Source organism: Pygocentrus nattereri, chromosome 1, assembly GCF_015220715.1.
Source record: "Pygocentrus nattereri isolate fPygNat1 chromosome 1, fPygNat1.pri, whole genome shotgun sequence".
In the NCBI taxonomy this organism is placed as follows: Eukaryota; Metazoa; Chordata; class Actinopteri; order Characiformes; family Serrasalmidae; genus Pygocentrus; species Pygocentrus nattereri.
Genome location: NC_051211.1, coordinates 51,556,204 through 51,573,703, shown reverse-complemented (window position 1 = coordinate 51,573,703; position 17,500 = coordinate 51,556,204). Strand labels below are relative to the sequence as shown.

At 41.9% G+C, this 17,500-nt stretch overlaps 1 protein-coding gene across 1 annotated transcript in view; it reads left to right on the top strand.

Moving 5' to 3' along the window:
* The window catches only part of plxna4 (plexin A4), a 432,713-nt gene that overhangs the window by 296,737 nt on the left and 118,476 nt on the right, over positions 1–17,500 (top strand). The window contains exons 6-7 of the mRNA XM_037538616.1: positions 1,147–1,270; positions 15,832–15,985. Of these exons, the coding sequence (XP_037394513.1) occupies positions 1,147–1,270; positions 15,832–15,985 (278 nt within the window). The remainder of the gene's footprint in view (positions 1–1,146; positions 1,271–15,831; positions 15,986–17,500) is intronic.

The window sequence follows — 17,500 nt, the reverse complement described above, 5'->3', positions numbered from 1 at the left end:
TTATAAAACTAACAGCTCAAATAGGAGGCAGGCACAAAATATGAATGGAATATATAATGAAAACATGTTAAAATGAAGTAAAAGAACAAACATAGATAGTAAACAATAAGAAAGGTTAAATTAAATAAATTGAATTATTTACTAGAACAGTAAAAGAATTAACATCAAATAAAACAGTTGCAATAAAATATCACAATAAAATAAATTATTAATAATAATAATAATAAGGAGAAAGGAGGAAAAGTGAAACTCAACTAAAACAGTTCCAGCTCACTGTTGCTCTGTGGCTAAAAGCAGATTTTCCTAGTTCAGTAAAAAGTCTTAGTTGATCACCTGACAGGTGATCCAGTCACTGGAGCAGGTTGGATGATAATTGTTATTTATAGAGATCATAGATCCAGTGCAGCTGCACCACATACAGAAGATGACTGGCAAATTTAAAGAAGGGAACAGTAAGAAAATATCAACCCCTTGCGTGCTTGGAACCCTAAACAGACAGTAGTGAAAAAATTCTTTGCACGCTTATTAGTCCTCAGCCATGTTGACAAGTTGGTGCTTTGCCTCACTGGACGTCTCCTCTTATTCTCCAGGGTATATTTTGGTTTGTGCATTTGAATTCACATGAGGCTCTTGAATCGTATTCAGTGACTGCATGAAATCATTTTTACTTTATTTATTTATTATTTTTTGGTAGAAGCCCCCCTCAAATTAGCAGGACATGTGTTTTATGATCAACACATATCGCTATATGCTTACAATTAACTGCCAAAAGCCAAAAATCTCAGACGCTGATTATAAAAGTAATGTTTCCAGAGCAGATCACTGAAGAGACGCCGTCTGTTTATAGTTTAGAGCCCAGATTTGGGGAAAAACGGGTCGACTTTCAGTAGAAAAGCAAACTGAGTTCAGCTTCGTTTATTAGAAGGGTTTAAAATGACATCACCGTCTATTAGACTGGAGAGAAGAGCTACAGCCTCACACGACGCCCAGCTTCTGAATGGAGCTTATGAAATATGAACGCTATGAAGAACATGACGAGGTGTGTTTGGGAACCACCGGTGGTCCCGCGGAGTTGAAAAGGTTAAGCTGTGGCAAGAACTTCTTTAGTGTACTTTTTTTTTAAACGTCTTGTTTGTTCTCTCGCAGGTGCACCAGGAAGGAGAGGTGCGAGAGGTCGTCCGAGCCGCGCCGCTTCGCCTCGAACATCAAGCAGTGTGTGAGACTGAGCGTCCACCCCAGCAACATCTCCGTGTCCCAGTACAGCGTCACGGTGAGCACCTGTCCAAAACCCATTTTAGAGCCCTGTCATTCCTCACGGACTGACGATAACCAGACAGCCTCATTCACAAGACAGAAACATCAGTCACTCTTAATGTGACTGCATGCAATACATTATTCATTAAGCCTCCTATTGAAGGAGAACGAGAAGGAGAACATGCTAACACTTTCTATGGATGTCCCATTTCTAAGCTTCTATGAACACATAACATGTTATAAGGCATTCATAAGGCATCATAAACATGGCTACATGTATTTATAAATTTAAATTACACATTATAGCCGTACTTATTATGCATTATGAAGTACAGTTCATGACAAATTATAAGAGCTCATTAGTTGTATTTGTCTGCTCTAAGTAAAGTGAAGCATACTGTACTAAAGCCTCCTCCAGGGTTAAGACTGAGGCTTCAAGTTGAAGTATTTACTGAAACACTAAAACACAATAAAGCTCATTACAGGCTTCAGATGTCAGAGTTTAAACTAGAGCTGCCATCAGTGTTTCACCCAATGTGGGAAAGTCAATGTACACCACTGTTAATGTGCACCACCGTTAGCCTGGCACTGACTTAACACTGCATATCCAATAGAACGCCAGCAGAAATTAAGAGTTACTGTACTGTAGTGTTACAGAGTGAAGGGTTCTAGTGCTGGATGTTAGAACCAGTGAGGGAACAAATTACAATGACAGCGCTCTACTATCTCGCCTCTCCCTCTCTAGGCCTTCACTCCACAGTGACGTCACGCTCAGTGTGATGTCAGAGGGGGTTCAGGGGACGGGCTCATGGGTACTTAGTTTGCTGTGATGTAATGTAATGTATAAAGTGAGGCGCTGGGTAAGTAAAACACACTGTAGCAGTGATTCTAGGCTGGACGGCCTGTTTGGAGCATCTGAATATTCAGGACTGAAGCCCCGAAGGTGCAGCCCTAACAGCACCAGCACTGAGAAATAAAATCCTGGAAATCTCAGGGTTTAAATAAACTGTATTTATCTTTACGCTGTCATGTGCATGGTGCTGTTCAGCGTTCAGTCATTATTATTTAGTCTTTATTTGCAGCGTTAGTGCCTCTGAGTGAAGCGTTCCTCTGAGATGAAGTGTAAGAGCCATTAGTGCTCTCCTTAATGCTTTACTCTAACTGCATTAAACTCCAATGATGGGGGCAGGCGTGGGCTGGAGGTTAGGGAACCAGCCCTGTGCCATGAAGGTCGCTGGTTCTTTTCCGTGAGCTGGCAGCACGTGACTGAAGTGCCCTTGAGCAAGGCACCTAACCCCTAACTGCTCCTCGGGCAGGGCAGGTAGGGCTGCCCACTGCCCCTAGGGTGTCTGTTCACTAGTGTGTATGTGGTGTTTCACTGCATGGATGGGTTAAATGCAGAGGTGAATTTCCCTGTTCCCTGGACTAATAAGGGTCTCTTAATCTTCATGACATCAGCATGTGGACTTCTAATGCACAGATTAGTCTCTAGCCTTGGTGTAGTTTATGACTGTAGTCACACAAACCACTTGAAGTTGTCTCGATGACCGAACTCGGTTCTTTAGGCCTGTTAATATGGTGTCTAAAGTAAATTCTGAAACTTTTGGAAAGCATTCCTTCTCCATCACAGGTTCATTTCCTCAGAGAAGAAAGTTAAGTTCATGTTATTCATTTTGTTTTGGAGCTTTAAGAGGCGTTAAACTCTTCAGACGTCCGGTTCCCATTACCATCACTGATGAAGTCACTGGGGTAGATTTCAGACCACTCTGAATGGCTTTGTTTACATCTTAACTTAATGAATAACTTGTAATTAATGGTCGTTTTGACTGGAATTAAAGAGATGAAGAGTGATCTCTGCACATGTTAACGTTACTGTTTACTTGCTTTCATTTGCTGTGCTTTGTGATTGATTCACCTGCAAGACAGGACAGAAACCGAGAGACGAGAAACATACAGACCTTTAATTCTGTGTTTTCACTCCAGGTTTGGAGCCACTGCACTGTATAGTTTAGTGTGTCTCTCTGCAGTTCACACCTCATTCAGCTCAAGAAGAGATTAATCAGCTAATAATATCAGGTATTTTAACCAGGGAAGCCACAGTTATGCAGGGCAGGGGTTGCAGGACTGGAGCTGAACTCTGAACTAACTGCACTAGAAAACTTACAGAATCACGTCTGTTGAACCACAACGTCGCTTTCCCAGCCACGACATTCAGTCTGATATTTAATGCTTTTGTTCCTTCATTCAAACGTCATTTAAATCAGAAACAGAGAATAAAGCTATAGCGGCTGTTTGCAGCTCCATTAGGGGGACGACTGTTTATCTCTCGGCTGTTAACATTAGCTAAAGTTCTCTAAAGCCCAGCATCTGTCACATCTGTGTTAATCAGCAGAGTTTTTTCTCCTCTTTATGCAACACCATGGGATCCTTTACCCACCCTGACGTGAAGAGCCGGTGGGCTTCTAAATGCTGTGAGAGTCTCCAGAAGGGAGAGGGGCTGAGTACGAGATGAATATAAATGTCAGAAAAACACAAGTTTGATAGCTTTCCACCAGTTTAAGTGGGACCAGGAGTTCAGGGGGAAACTGTATAAAGATCACAGCCTGTTTTATCAACTTTGTCAAGGAAACATTTTTCCTCTTCCAAGTAAGACGAGTAATTTTTGCCGTCTTTCACTTCTAGTTACGTTCGTGCAGAGCAGTGAAGCCAGAATTTCAGTCCCAAATAAGGCGGCCACAACAAAATCACATGACTGAAATCCTAGGATAGATCTCAAAAGTTCTCAAACAAGAATGGAATAATATTTTTCCGCGAGGTTCACTCAGGCGGCTGCACACAGAGACTTTAACCTTTTCCCCGTGAGATGAAGATTTACTGCGATTGTACCCTGCCTGCCTCCACCTGCGTGCCCGACGTTTCACAATCAAGCCAGTTCGGGAGACGTTGTTTTTTTCCCCCCAGAAATTACCCAGGGCGAAAGCTACACATTTTAAATCCAATTGATTGCTGGGAAAAAATTGCTGGCAGACACAAAGGCGGAAGCACGCAGGCTGGTCCTTGACCTTTTTTCATTATTAAATATTTGTTTGAAGAGATAAGCTCAAAGCTGCCTCCGTTCACCAGAGTCTGCTGGGAGTTGTTGGGTATTGAAGCTGGAATTTGTTGCAGGAGAAATGAAAACAGACTTTTTAGCAAAACGTTTTATAAATGCATTTCATCCTGAGGGCTTTCTGGATCGGCCTGGATTTGTGTGATGTGGGTTTTTTTCGTTAATATGCAGAGCAGGAAGCGACTCCCTGGACATCAGAGACCAGAGATTTCCCAGAAGACACTCTCTCGCTGTCAAGTAGCCGACAGGAAAACGCTGTCGCTCTGTTTGCAAGCTGAAGGGTTCTGTTTAAATGCAATGTGCGGCCTTGAGTTCTTGAAAGTTCTTCTAGAGTTTCAGTAGTGCTGATCCAACAGGAGGACATCCTACACACTTAAAAAGATGGTTCTTTAGTAAAGAAAATGGTTCTATATACAACCATAAACACTCAAGAAACCTTTGCATGATTAAAGGTTTCTTTGCAAGGTGATAGGGTTCTTCAGAGATATAGATGGTTCTATATAGAACCTTTTAAAAAAGGTTTCTGTGTTCTTCTGTTGTAACAAGCTTGACCTAGTAACAATAGTGCTATATAGAACCTTTTTCAAAAAAGTACTGTATATAACCATCTACAGCACGTTCTCATTCAGCCTGAAGAGCCTTTTCATGATGCAGTGCAATGTGTCAATATTTATAGCCATGTTTATGATATCTTATGAATGCATTATAACATGTTCATATGAATGAGTTGGTATGTTCTCATAAATGTGGTATTCATAGATGGTGTTACTGAGCATTCTAGAACAGCATAAATGAGGGAGAACATTCCAAAACCATGTGGATTAGAGTATGAAATGAAGCGAGAGCATTTTAGAACAGTATGAACATAGAAGAGCCTTCTAGAACAGTGTAAATGAGGGCGAGCATTCTGGAACAATGTGAATGGATGAGAACATTCTAGAACAGAAGAGGTGGATTAGAGTATGAAATGAAGCGAGAGCATTTTAGAACTGTATGAACATAGAAGAGCCTTCGAGAACAGTGTAAATGAGGGAGAGCATTCTGGAACAATGTGAATGGATGAGAACATTCTAAAACAGCATAAATATGACAGAATAGAGTAAATGGAAGAACATTCTAGAACAGAAGGATTGGCTTAGAATATCTAAGAACAGTGAGTGGTTGAGAACAGTTTATAACAGTGTGAACAGAGGAGAACTTTCACAACAGTGTGAGTAGCAGAGAGCAATCTAGAACTGTATGAATGTGGAGATCATTCTAAAACGGTATGAATCAGGGAAAACATTCCAGAACAGTGTGAACAGAGGAGAACCTTCTAGAATAATGTTAATGAGCGAGAGTATTCCAGAATGACGTGAATGGATGAGAACATTCTAGAACAGCATAAATGGGGCAGAGTATTCCAGTACATTGTGAATGGAATAGAACATTCTAGAACAGAAGGAATGGTTTAGAGCATTCTAGCACGGTATAAATGGTTGATAACAGTTAGAACAGTGGTTAGTGTGAGTGGGAGAGGACATTCTAGAAGAGTGGGAATGGGGAGAACATTCTGGAATGGTTTGAATCGAGACAACATTCTAGAACAGTGTGGACGGAGGAGTATATTCTGGAACCTTGTAAATGAGGGAGAATCATCTAAAACAATGTAAATGGCAGAACATTCTAGAACAGAGTGGGGGAGAACATTCTAGAGCAATGTGAATGGGACGGAACACTGTAGAACTGTATGAATGACAGAGAACACACAGACACACAGGTACAACAAGCCATCCTGGTGTCTGTTGGGTCGGTGTAGTCTGGCCTTTCGGTTCTACGCAGAACCGTTTAAACATTAAAACTTCATTTCTTTTGTGAATGGGTCCTTCGAGCTCTCTGCAGCTTTTGACCCGAGCCAAGATGATGATGGCAGTAAATGCTAACAGATGTGGAGGCTGTTGTGTTCATTCTGCAGCAGGCAGTGATTGAGTGCCTACATAATTTAAGCTGCGAGCACAAATCCCTTCACAATACACCAGAACTCAAGTGTGGTGTCTAATCTCAAATTGAAGCAGCTTCATCCTGATATAATAGCCAAATGCACATTTCCTTTTATGAGTTTATTTGGTTTCCTAAATCAAAGTAAAAGAGTGGCGGTGTAACAAAGGTGTGGCGAGGAGGCGGACGCATATGCGGAGATAAGCGACTTTTATTAAGGGCAAATCCAGGGTCATGGTCGATACAGTCCAGGGTCATAGAGCCAACGCAAAGAGATCGGGGAACAGACATAATGCAAAAAATACACCAAACAAATCCAAAACATCAAATCAAATCAAATTTATTTGTAGCGCTTTTTACAATGGATGTTGTCACAAAGCAGCTTCACAGAATTCCAGAAAAGACAAAGTTTTAACAAGAATGTAAACCCCCCCGGTGGACAAGCCAGGGGCAACAGTGGCAAGGAGAACCTCCCTCAGAGCTGAGGAAGAAACCTTGGGAGGAACCAGGCTCACCAGGGGGGACTCGTCCTCCTCTGGTCAGACTACCTACAGAGTTATTATACTACTAATATTAATAGCAGTAGTATTAGTAGTAGGAATAGCTGGGAGTCTATGAGAACATCAGTGTAGGGTGGGCAGCTAGTCCAAGGCAGGTGGCGGTAGCTGGGGCGTGGGCAGCTGGTCTGAAGAGGGTAGCAGGAGAGCTCGACAGTCAGTCGTCCTTCAGTGTCCGGCCGGACAGGTGGGCGGTTGTATACTCGGAAAAAAGGCAGGGAGTTTTAGTTTTAGTTTAGTTTTATTCTGTCTGTTTGTATGTAAAACAGGGAATGTGAACATTTCCAGAGTGTGGCTAACGACTCCAGCAGATCTGATTATGACAGCTTAACTAAAAGGAGAGAACCAGAAGGACACACAGACACGGCAGCACTCTGAAACAGTTTGGCATCCCTCTGCTCCACCGTCCACAAACCTGAGTGACCGCGTGCGAGCAGCGGGACGACAGCACCAGCGTCTCAGTTTACTATAATTCCCTGTGTCCATGGACCCCTGGATCTGCTGCCTTTATCTGCTTAACATCAAACATCAATCATATTAAACAAAGACCAGCACAGACCAGGGCAAACACAGGGCTTGAATACACGGCAGGATAACGAGGGACAAGTGGGAAAGAGGTGGAAACAATTAGGGGTGATTGTGAAAACCAAAACAAAAACGCACATGGACTGCCGGGAAGAAAACACAACAAGAGCACTTGGGGGAGTGGGAGGAGCCAAGCGTGACAGGCGGTATGACAGTGTATGTTTAGACATGTTACCAGGCTTCACAGTGGCTTCATCGTTAGTTTAAGATCAGCCACTACAATTTAAGTTTGAAAACTGTTTGGCTTGAAAACGGCCCACCTGCCTTCTTTGTTAGCCCCCTTTCACTGTGTTCTTCAATGGTCAGGACACCCACAGAGCAGGTACTATTTGGGTGGTGGATCATTATCAGCACTGCAGTAACACTGATGTGGTGGTGGTGTGTTAGTGTGTGTTGCGCTGGTGTGAGTGGATCAGACCATTAAAGAACAGGGTAACAAGATATGCAGAGGAACAGATGGACTACAGTCTGTAACTGTACAGCTTCAAAATGCTCCAGTATGGCCAGTGGAGCTGATAAAATGGACAATAAGTGTAGATACTTACTCAGACTTACTTTGCTCTGCTTTAAGCTTTAGCTCAGCTATAGCCACTTTTCTCACATCTCTGGCAGGAACCTTTTCCGCAACACTAGAACGGTTTCTTGTAAAATCTTGTCTTTCAACGTTAAAATTTTTCCGAGACTGAAGTCAGCTTCTCATTCCCGTTCAAATGTTCCCATTCCACCTTAAATCCGAACACGTTTTAGTGTTTGACAGTTACTTATTGCAGATTAAACGTATCAGGAAACCAGCTGGAGTGATTATAAATGCAAATAAGTCAGTTCATCTCCAAATTACGAATGTTTGTCTTAAATCGTTTCCTTTTTGCTACTAGCTAGGCAAGATGTTGTCTGTGTTGCTATGGTGACCAGCAGTCTGTACGCCAACCTTCAGGGTTAAAGGGTGAATCAGCAGTTCTACATTAACTCCAGTATTTATTGTTAAACTGTGTTGAACGATCAGCAGAGCTTTGTTTTACTGTAAAGGAGGATTATTTTACTTTTACCTACAAATCTGCTTCTGCTGTGGAGCTGCAACAGGGCAGTAAAAGAGCCGAATGTGACTCCGAAGTGTGAAAATATGCCCCAAAAGTTTCAGTAATGTCTTTCAGGACTGTGGGTACTGCTCAGATCAAACTGTACAGTATAAATACAGTATAAAGATCATTCGCAGCAGTGAAGTGGTTATTTGCAGAAAACATCAGTCACGCCTGCACCGTGGCCTCAGTGCCCTCTCCGAGTTTCATTTTAATATAGATTGGATATAGGGACTTTAAAAGTGTGCCAGGAACACAGGAGGTGGAACCACTCAGTTTTCTCAGTCCCCCAGGGCAGGAGCCGCTGCTTCCATCCTCTCGTATTTAAGCCCCTCGCCGCGATCACGCTGATGCATTTCCATTTTAAGTAACCGCTTCACTGTGATTATTTCCCGAATGCTTTCCCTGATGTTTTTTTTTTTTCCTCCGAAGGTAATCACGGAGCAGAGAGCTGGCGATGCCCATGTCACGGGTGGTGCATCGCAGAACGGGGGGCTTCCTTTTACCTTATTTTATTTATTTTTTTGTTTGCAGGGAGCCTCTCGATGCGAGATGATTTTCATATTTATGCCGGCTAGAGTCCAGATTCACCTGCTCCAAATGTAATTGAAGAAATTCTCAGCGTGGCTCTCTAAAAGGGAAAAAAAGGAGATTAAATCCCAGAGAGACGCTGTGCATCCAGAGAGAGGGAGAGGGAGAGAGAGGGAGGGTTTGGTATCTGCTCGCGTCTTCCTTCTCATTAAAGAGCAATATAAAAACAGCGCGGGTCAGCCGTTCTGCTGGTGAGAGCTGTTACAGCCCGTATCACACGTGGAAAGCTTTGTGGCCTAGCAGGGCCGACGCTTTCCATCAATATGGATATTCGGAGTCGACCTACTTCACCTGCTCGGGCGGCTGAAGGACTAACACTGCTGCGCGTCGGCCTTTTCTCCAGATCAGACACATTCTCAGCGTGGGGAGAAAGGAGCTTACGCCTGTGTTATTTAAAACAGGGTGTACTCTGTGCTTTCTCTTTCATTCTCTTCTACTGCCCCCCCCCCACCCCCCCTTCCTCCCCGCCACTCCTGTACACGTTCCTCTTCGCTCTGTGAAAGGAGTGCTCATCTACTGAATACTGAATAATCGCTCTGCACTAACTGCGCTGAACTTGCCGTGCACCGCTGAGTGTCACCCACTGGCCACTTTATTAGAAACCCCCCGCTGGTGTACACTTCGCATTCAGACTACAGGAGAAGGTGACCCCAATCTGCCTCACTGCTCAGTCCCGTTTTGTTGTTTGGTTCTTTAGTACACACTAAAAAAGATGGTTCTTCAAGGGTTCTTTAGTGAAGAATATGGTTGTGTATAGAACCATGAACACCCAAAGAACACTTTGATTTTGCAACATGAAAAGGTTCTTCAGACTGATGGAGAGCTGTGTTGTAGACGGTTATATATATTCACATTATTCTGGAACGTTCTAGAACGTTCTCTGCATTTGCGCTGTTCCAGACTGTTCACCTACATGCTTAAAAATGATGATTCTTTAAGGGTTCTTCAGAATGATGGAAAACCTTTTTGAAAAGGCCATAATATAGTACCTAAAAGTGTCCTACTATTGTTACAAGCCAAATAACCTTTTTTGGTACTATATAGAACCTTTTTTGGTACTATATAGAACCTTTTTTGCTAAAAGTGATACATCCTGTAAGGTGTCTGTTCCCACATGCAAAATTATGATGGAAATCAAGGTGGACTGAAGTAAAAGTAGCATGAAGTCTGATTTGAACGCTCAGACTGAGGTGTGGATATGTATCACATTTTCAGTACCACAAATGAAAATGGCCCAAATCAGATTCTGTGTTTTATTCTGGGCCGCTTTTACATGCAATGTGAATGTAGCCTTAGACACTGTAGCCCATCTCTCCCTGTTTGTTTTTTTCCGAGACCACCCTTTATTTATTTAATTGCCAGTCAAAACACCCAGTAAGTTCAAGTTATTCACTTTTCAGCATCAGAAAAAATATCAGGAAGCATATATTTCATTGGTTTTTGGGACAACTGAAGTTTGGGGCGAGGGACATGCCTGAAATCCCTCCTCCATCCGATCTAAAGCCATATGAATTTGCATCCTGCAATCCTCCTTGCAGTCCCAACCACCACCCTTCTAGCTACAATCAGAGTTCTCCAAGCCTTTATTCCAGCTTCCATTCTTTTCAGGAGGCTCCCTTTCAGTTTCTGCAAGAATCTGCAAATTTCTTAGAGTCTTAGAAGCTGTTTACATTTTCAGTCCTGCCTTAGATGTCCAGTTTCAGTGTTCTAGAGCAAATGTCCTTCACTTTTGTCTGTCTCCTTTTCTCAGTGAAGTTCTTCTTGATCAGCTACACATCCTTTCAGACCCACAGCACTGAGTGGTCTTCTCACAGTGAAAGGATGGACAGAAACACCTGTGGATGTTTTCAGATCTGAAGCAGCTTGATTTTCTCCTCTCTCTCAGAGATGAAAGCTTTAAGCGCTGTTTATCCGATGGGGGCAGTTTTGGTGTCTACCAGGTCTTCCAGGTGGTTGTTAGGAGCCTCATTTCTCTGTAGCTTTTTAGAAACTCCCATTTTTCCACTTTCTTTTGACTCTCTCCTAAACTGTCTAGAAATAAGCTACATAAGCTTGTAAAAAGTGCACAACCATCTCAAAATGGGAAATATTAGACATATCGACTACATTTAAGATCATGTCACTCAGCATAATCTTCTCAGAAATATCTCCAGTGCTCAATGACTCTTCTGACTGGAAATATATTATAATAAATATAGAGTCTCTGACTTCTGCACATTGCTGTACGCTTACTAACTGTCTGCGTAGAAGCATGGCACTGAGACATGTGGTGAGACAAGCCCCTGCCTGCGACTGCTGTGCTCCTGAAGCACATGGCTGTCATTCTCCTGTAGCGGTGGGGAGGGTGGCGGGGGGAGTAGAGCCCCTCGGGTTGTTGCGCTTATTGGGTTGGACTCGTTAAACTGAACTCCCTCAGCGTGGATTAGGCAGCCTCTAAAAGCCTGCCGTTCAGCTGGCAAACTACAACAGAAATGGGGAGATCGCTGTGTGAGTCCTGGCCTTCACTTCCATCCACATAAAAACAGAAACGCCTGCCGCTGAGAAACAAACAAGAGCAAAAGAAAACTAGTGACGAGTAACAGTTCGGAGAGCGGCTAATCCGAGGTGCTTGTACCTATGTTTCTATGGGAGAGAGTGAGCGAGAGAGAGAGAGAGAGAGAGAGAGAGAGAGAAAGAGGCCAAGAACAGGGCCATTACTGTTCGATCATTGGATTTGTCCTAGTTATTGATTTTTTTTGTTTTGCTTTTCTGGTTTAGGCCGAGCAATCTTTCCCCCGCAGCAAAGCAGATAAAGGCCGAAATAAAGTGGAGAAATTACATCACCACTCTTCTCTTTCTGTCTCCCTCGCTCCTTTTTTCTCTCCTCTGTCCATCCCTTCTGTGTCCAATGAGTCATATTAAAGTCAGGGTGGGCCTACAGATGGCTGGGTTAAGGTTCTTGATAGTGCTGGTCATTTCCCTGCTGTAGAGATGGCCAGTGTGTGTGTGACCTGCTGCTTCGCTGGCTCCTTTGTATCGGGGCAGACGGTCACGCTCAGATATTTATCTAATCGCTGGGTTTATTTTCTTGGATTCTTTGGAGTCTGAGGTGCAGCTGAAGGTTAGATTTTTACCATTTTCTGTTCAGTTTGAATCATGTTGTGGAGAATACCCTGAAAAATGAAAGCAATGAAAACATCTTAAGTGGTGTCAATATATCTAATATTTCTTATCATGGGATTATTGTAAGATTATTGTATGATTACTCATCTTATTTCTAGACCTTTTTTACTTGTTTTAAGTCGTTTAATCTCATGAAAGTGTCGTATTCCATCGGCAGATTATGTTAATTGTTTTAAGGATTATTTATTGAAATAAATAAAATGATCTGCTAATAGAGTAAGACACTTTCACTAAATAAAATTACTTGAAACAAGTGAACATTTATAGAAATCGGTTAAATAATATTATTTCATCATCTTATAATGAGAAATATTAGATATATTGAGGTTTAGGCTGATTACTTTCTAAAATATCATTTTTTGCAGTGTAGCTTGTGTTTGTGTCACTGTATTTTTTATCTTGTTAAGCAAAATTATCTGAAATCTAGGTGATATGTCTAATATTTCTCTTTTTTTGAGATGGTTGTGCACCTATTTTACGATTATTTGGCTTATTTCTACACATTTTTACCTGTTTTAAGTAATTTAGCTTGTTTCAAGCACATTTCTTAAGACAAGCTAAATTATCTACCAATATAGTGAGATAATTTTACTTAATTATGATTAAATTACTCAACACTGGTAAAAATGTTTGGAAATAAGTTCAATAATCTTAAAATGAACTTACAACAATCTCAACAGGAGAAATATCAGATACATCGACTAGATTTAAGATTATTTTACTTGACAAGATATTATTTTTTACAGTGCGGAAAGTCGGGTTTTGACCAGTGAACAGGGCCGATGCTGATGCTGATCATTTTCATCTTCTTCTTCTTCTTCTTCTTTCGGCTGCTCCCTTTAGGGGTCGCCACAGCGGATCATCTGCCTCCATCTTGCCCTATCCACTGCTTCCTCTACTTTCACACCAACCATCTCCATGTCCACCTTCACTACATCCATAAACCTTCTCTGAGGTCTACCTCTTCTCCTTCTACCTGGCAGCTCCATCTCCAACATTCTTTGCCCAATATATCCACTATTCCTCCTCAACACATGTCCAAACCATCTCAACCTGGCCTCTCTGGCTTTATCTCCAAACTGCTCCACCTTCACTGTCCATCTGATCTGCTCATTTCTAATCTTGTCCATCCTTGTCACTCCCAACGAAAATCTCAGCATCTTCATCTCCGCCACCTCCAGCTCAGCCTCCTGTCTTTTAGACAGAGCCACAGTCTCCAAACCATCCATCATAGCAGGACGCACTGCTGTCTTGTAGACCTTCCCTTTCACTCTTGCTGCTATCCTTCTGTCACACATCAGCCCTGACACCCATCTCCACCCACTCCATCCTGCCTGCACCCTCTTCTTCACCTCTTTTCTACACTGTCCATTGCTCTGGATGGTTGACCCAAGATATCTGAAGTCATCCACCTTTACGACCTCTACTCCTTGCACCTTCAGATGCTGATCATTTTCATATACAGCTAAAATAATTACTAGTATTGATTTTTTAGAAAGCAGGTTAACACATCCTCTACAGAGAACATCCTTCAGTGTGGCATTTTTCTGCATATTTTGGTTTGACATATTGGAAAAAAAAACATGAAATATAAAACGTGGTGTAACTTTAGAACAAGCTACATTTTATGTCTTATATATTTTTCCCATTAAGTTAAATTGAGCAAATGAACAGTGATTGTGCATTAAAATGTACAGAAGTATGTTCTCTGTAGAGGATGACTGAACCCCATACACGGTCAGGGCCCACCGGGCAGGCCCAAAGTTTTATTACACACTTCTATAACCTAAGAATAACTCAACCAGTTTGCACTGAAGTCCCTGTAGTTACTGAATAATAAGCCTTAGTATGTAATTAGCTTGGGAATTTAAGGGGTTTAACTTATTTTCACTTATTTTGTCCAGGGGCACCCAAACTTTTGCATATGACTGTTAATGGCTGTTTTAAAGCAAATAACAGGCAATATGACAATATGATTCATGATATTATCATGACCCCCTGTTTCTATTTCTGCCTATCTCATCTATTTCTCTAACTCCCACCTGCACTCTTAAAAATAAAGGTGCACCACAGGGGTCTGGCTATTGAAAAGCCCCTTCTGGTTCCCTAGAGTGCCTTTCAATTGGTAGTCCTTTAAAGAACCTTTTTTTCAAGTGAGACCTGTGAGTTTGAAGAGCCTTTATAAAGTTTAAATAATCATCACATAAAGTTTCCTTTTCTCCTCTAAAAAGCCCAGAGGAACCGTCTTGGAGTCTTTATTTCCTCCCAGATCTTTCTCTCAGTTTTCCGATGCCGTCTTGCATTAGTCTTCGGCTTATTTCATGGATCTCTCTGCTTCTGTTGATCTCACTTCACTAAATGTTGGCTATTTGTGTCTTAACTCTACTGTCTGGTTCAGTCCAGAGAAGAATAGTTTCCTCTTCTGGGTCTTGGTTCTTTGATTCGTTAGTTTTACACCGAAAGCAAGGTGGTGCCGTAAGCGTGCACTGCTCTGTGACTGGATGCTGCTTCACGCTGCACTTGGGGGCAGTCGTGGGCTGGAGGTTAGGGAACCAGCCTTGTAACCGGAAGGTCGCCGGTTCGCTCCCCAGAGCCGACAGCACATGACTGAGGTGTCCTTGAGCAAGACACCTAACCCCCAACTGCTCCCTGGGTGCTGTGGATAGGGCTGCCCACCGCTCCAAGTGTGCTCACTGCCCCTTAGTGTGTGTGTGCGCTCACTAGAGTGTATGTGGTGTTTCACTTCACAGATGGGTTAAATGCGGAGGTGAAATTTCTCTGTTGTGGGACTAATAAGGGTCTCTTAATGTAATTTAAATTAATGACCCACATGTGTCACATTGATGAAACTGTCCACTTTTCTTTTATCCAGTATTGAATTAAGCAGTAGAAGACGAGAGGGAGTGTGGTATCCTGAAATAACATCACAGCCGTGATGTTATAGTGATAAAAGAATTTTTTTTTATTGGGTCAGTTTTATGTCTCAGTCCATTTTCTGATTGTGGCAAAGTAAAAACGTTCAGCTGGCTTGAGCGTCTCCTACAGCTGTCAAAGTCGTTGCTTAGTAACAGCGTCTTAGCGGAGTGATATGGTGTTTGTGAGAAACCTATGGTGAAATATCAGGATGGTTAGATCGGTTCTCAACCAATCAGCTTGTGTGGCTGGAACTAAGTGTTGTATAAAAACGTGTACGAAACGGCCCAAAATTGCTTGGCAAAAAATCTGGTTCCATTGACTTACATTAAAGGTGGGTTTTTTCCTTCTCCTGTAAAGTTACCATATTTGGAGATACAATTTTTTTTTCTCAGACAACAGTGATATATATATATATATATATATATATATATATATATATGTGTGTGTGTGTATGTGTGTGGGGGGGGGCAATATTTGCTGTAAAAAATGCTTCATTAATAAAATTGAACAAACTTTTGAAACTAAATGAATTGTTCACTGTTCCTTCATTTTTTCACATTGTTTGTTCCTGTGTTTAATTGTCTGTGTCGCTCGTCTCTCTCAGCTCGTCTTGGAAGCCCACAATGTTCCCGAACTGTCTGCTGGTGTGAACTGCACTTTTGAGGACCTGGCTGAAATGGACGGGCTGGTGGAGGGAAATCGCATCACCTGCAGCTCCCCTGCCGAGAAGGAGGTGCCGCGCATCGTTGTAGACCAAGGTGTGAACGCGCACTCTCCCTCTAAACCTGGGGCCACTGACCCTGGAAGCTGACAATGCCAGTAATGACAAAAGCATGTGATTTTATAGTAATTATTTCAGTACACCTTACAGTAGGACAGGGTTCATAAGGCTGCATGACTCCTACTTAAGCCCTGACATAAACCTACATAATCACTTCCAGTAGCCAACATTTGTCATAAAGGTTGCGTTTACCATGTACACTTTCACTGTTCCTCAGAGTGTATCACAGCAACACAGTGCTGATGATACGACAGCATTTTCAGCAGGCCTTGGGTAACGAGCTCCAGAATAAAGTTTGTTTCACAAGCATCATCACAGTAACAGCTCTAACCAGACTCACCAATGTGTTTGCATTGCACCACCCAGCGTTACTGACCAATACAACCACCTCACATTATACATGGAGTAAAAAGGCCTCCAAAACAGCCGAAGAGCAAAATCAGCCAGCGCATGAATTGTGTACCTGTGCAATAGAAAATTCCCCCTGAATGCAACATTTGATTCATCGTGAAGTCCAGTGGGAAGTTTAAAAAGTGTGCTGGACATTTGACAGGATATGCTTTAATACAGGCAGGATGCTCATAAAGATTTCTGACCCTAGAAGTTATTATTGAGTTCAATGAACGATATCGTCACCATTTTACATATATATATATATACACTATATACACACACACACACTCAGCAGCATTTGACATATGATTTAATGCAGGTTGGATTACACACACACACACACACGTATATATATATATATATATTTATATAAGAATAATAATATAATAAATGGAATGAAAGCATCCTGATGACAATGATATCATTTATTGAACTCAATAATCATAATCAATAATCATCAAGGCACTTTCATTCCATTTATTTATTATCTATCTATCTATCTATCTATCGATCTATCTATCTATCTATCTATCTGAGTGTGTATGTGTGTGTGTGTGTGTGTACTCAGCAGCACTTGACATATATATATATGATTGCTGCCCAAAGAAATCCCATGTATCTCCATTTTTGGTGATTTTTATTTTCCTACATCATTTCAACTCACCATTTTTCTCCTTTATGTTGTGTGAAAATTCCATGATGAATGAAGCAAGCCGAGAAATTTTGAAACGCTTTGAAACCTTCCAGTGAGAGAGGAGAGAGAGGCCGCCTATTCAGAATGTAAATGAAATGTAAATGCAGTTCATTATGTAATAAAGATGCAGTTATGTAATTAGATTTAAACAGTATAGCAACACCATACCATTAACTCCAGACATATCTAAGGGTGAAAGCCCTTGGTGGTGAAGATGTGATGTGACTGCATGTTGCACACTGGATGAAACATTTGCACTGCCAATGTTTTCCTCTGGTACCCTCTCTCTGTGAACCCACACCAGACTGAGTGCCTGCTGCTTCCACGTGGTGTTTAGAACAACACTGTAAAACACTGCGTATCAAGGAGTGTAAAATATTAGTGATTTCCAGAGCGCCAGCAAGA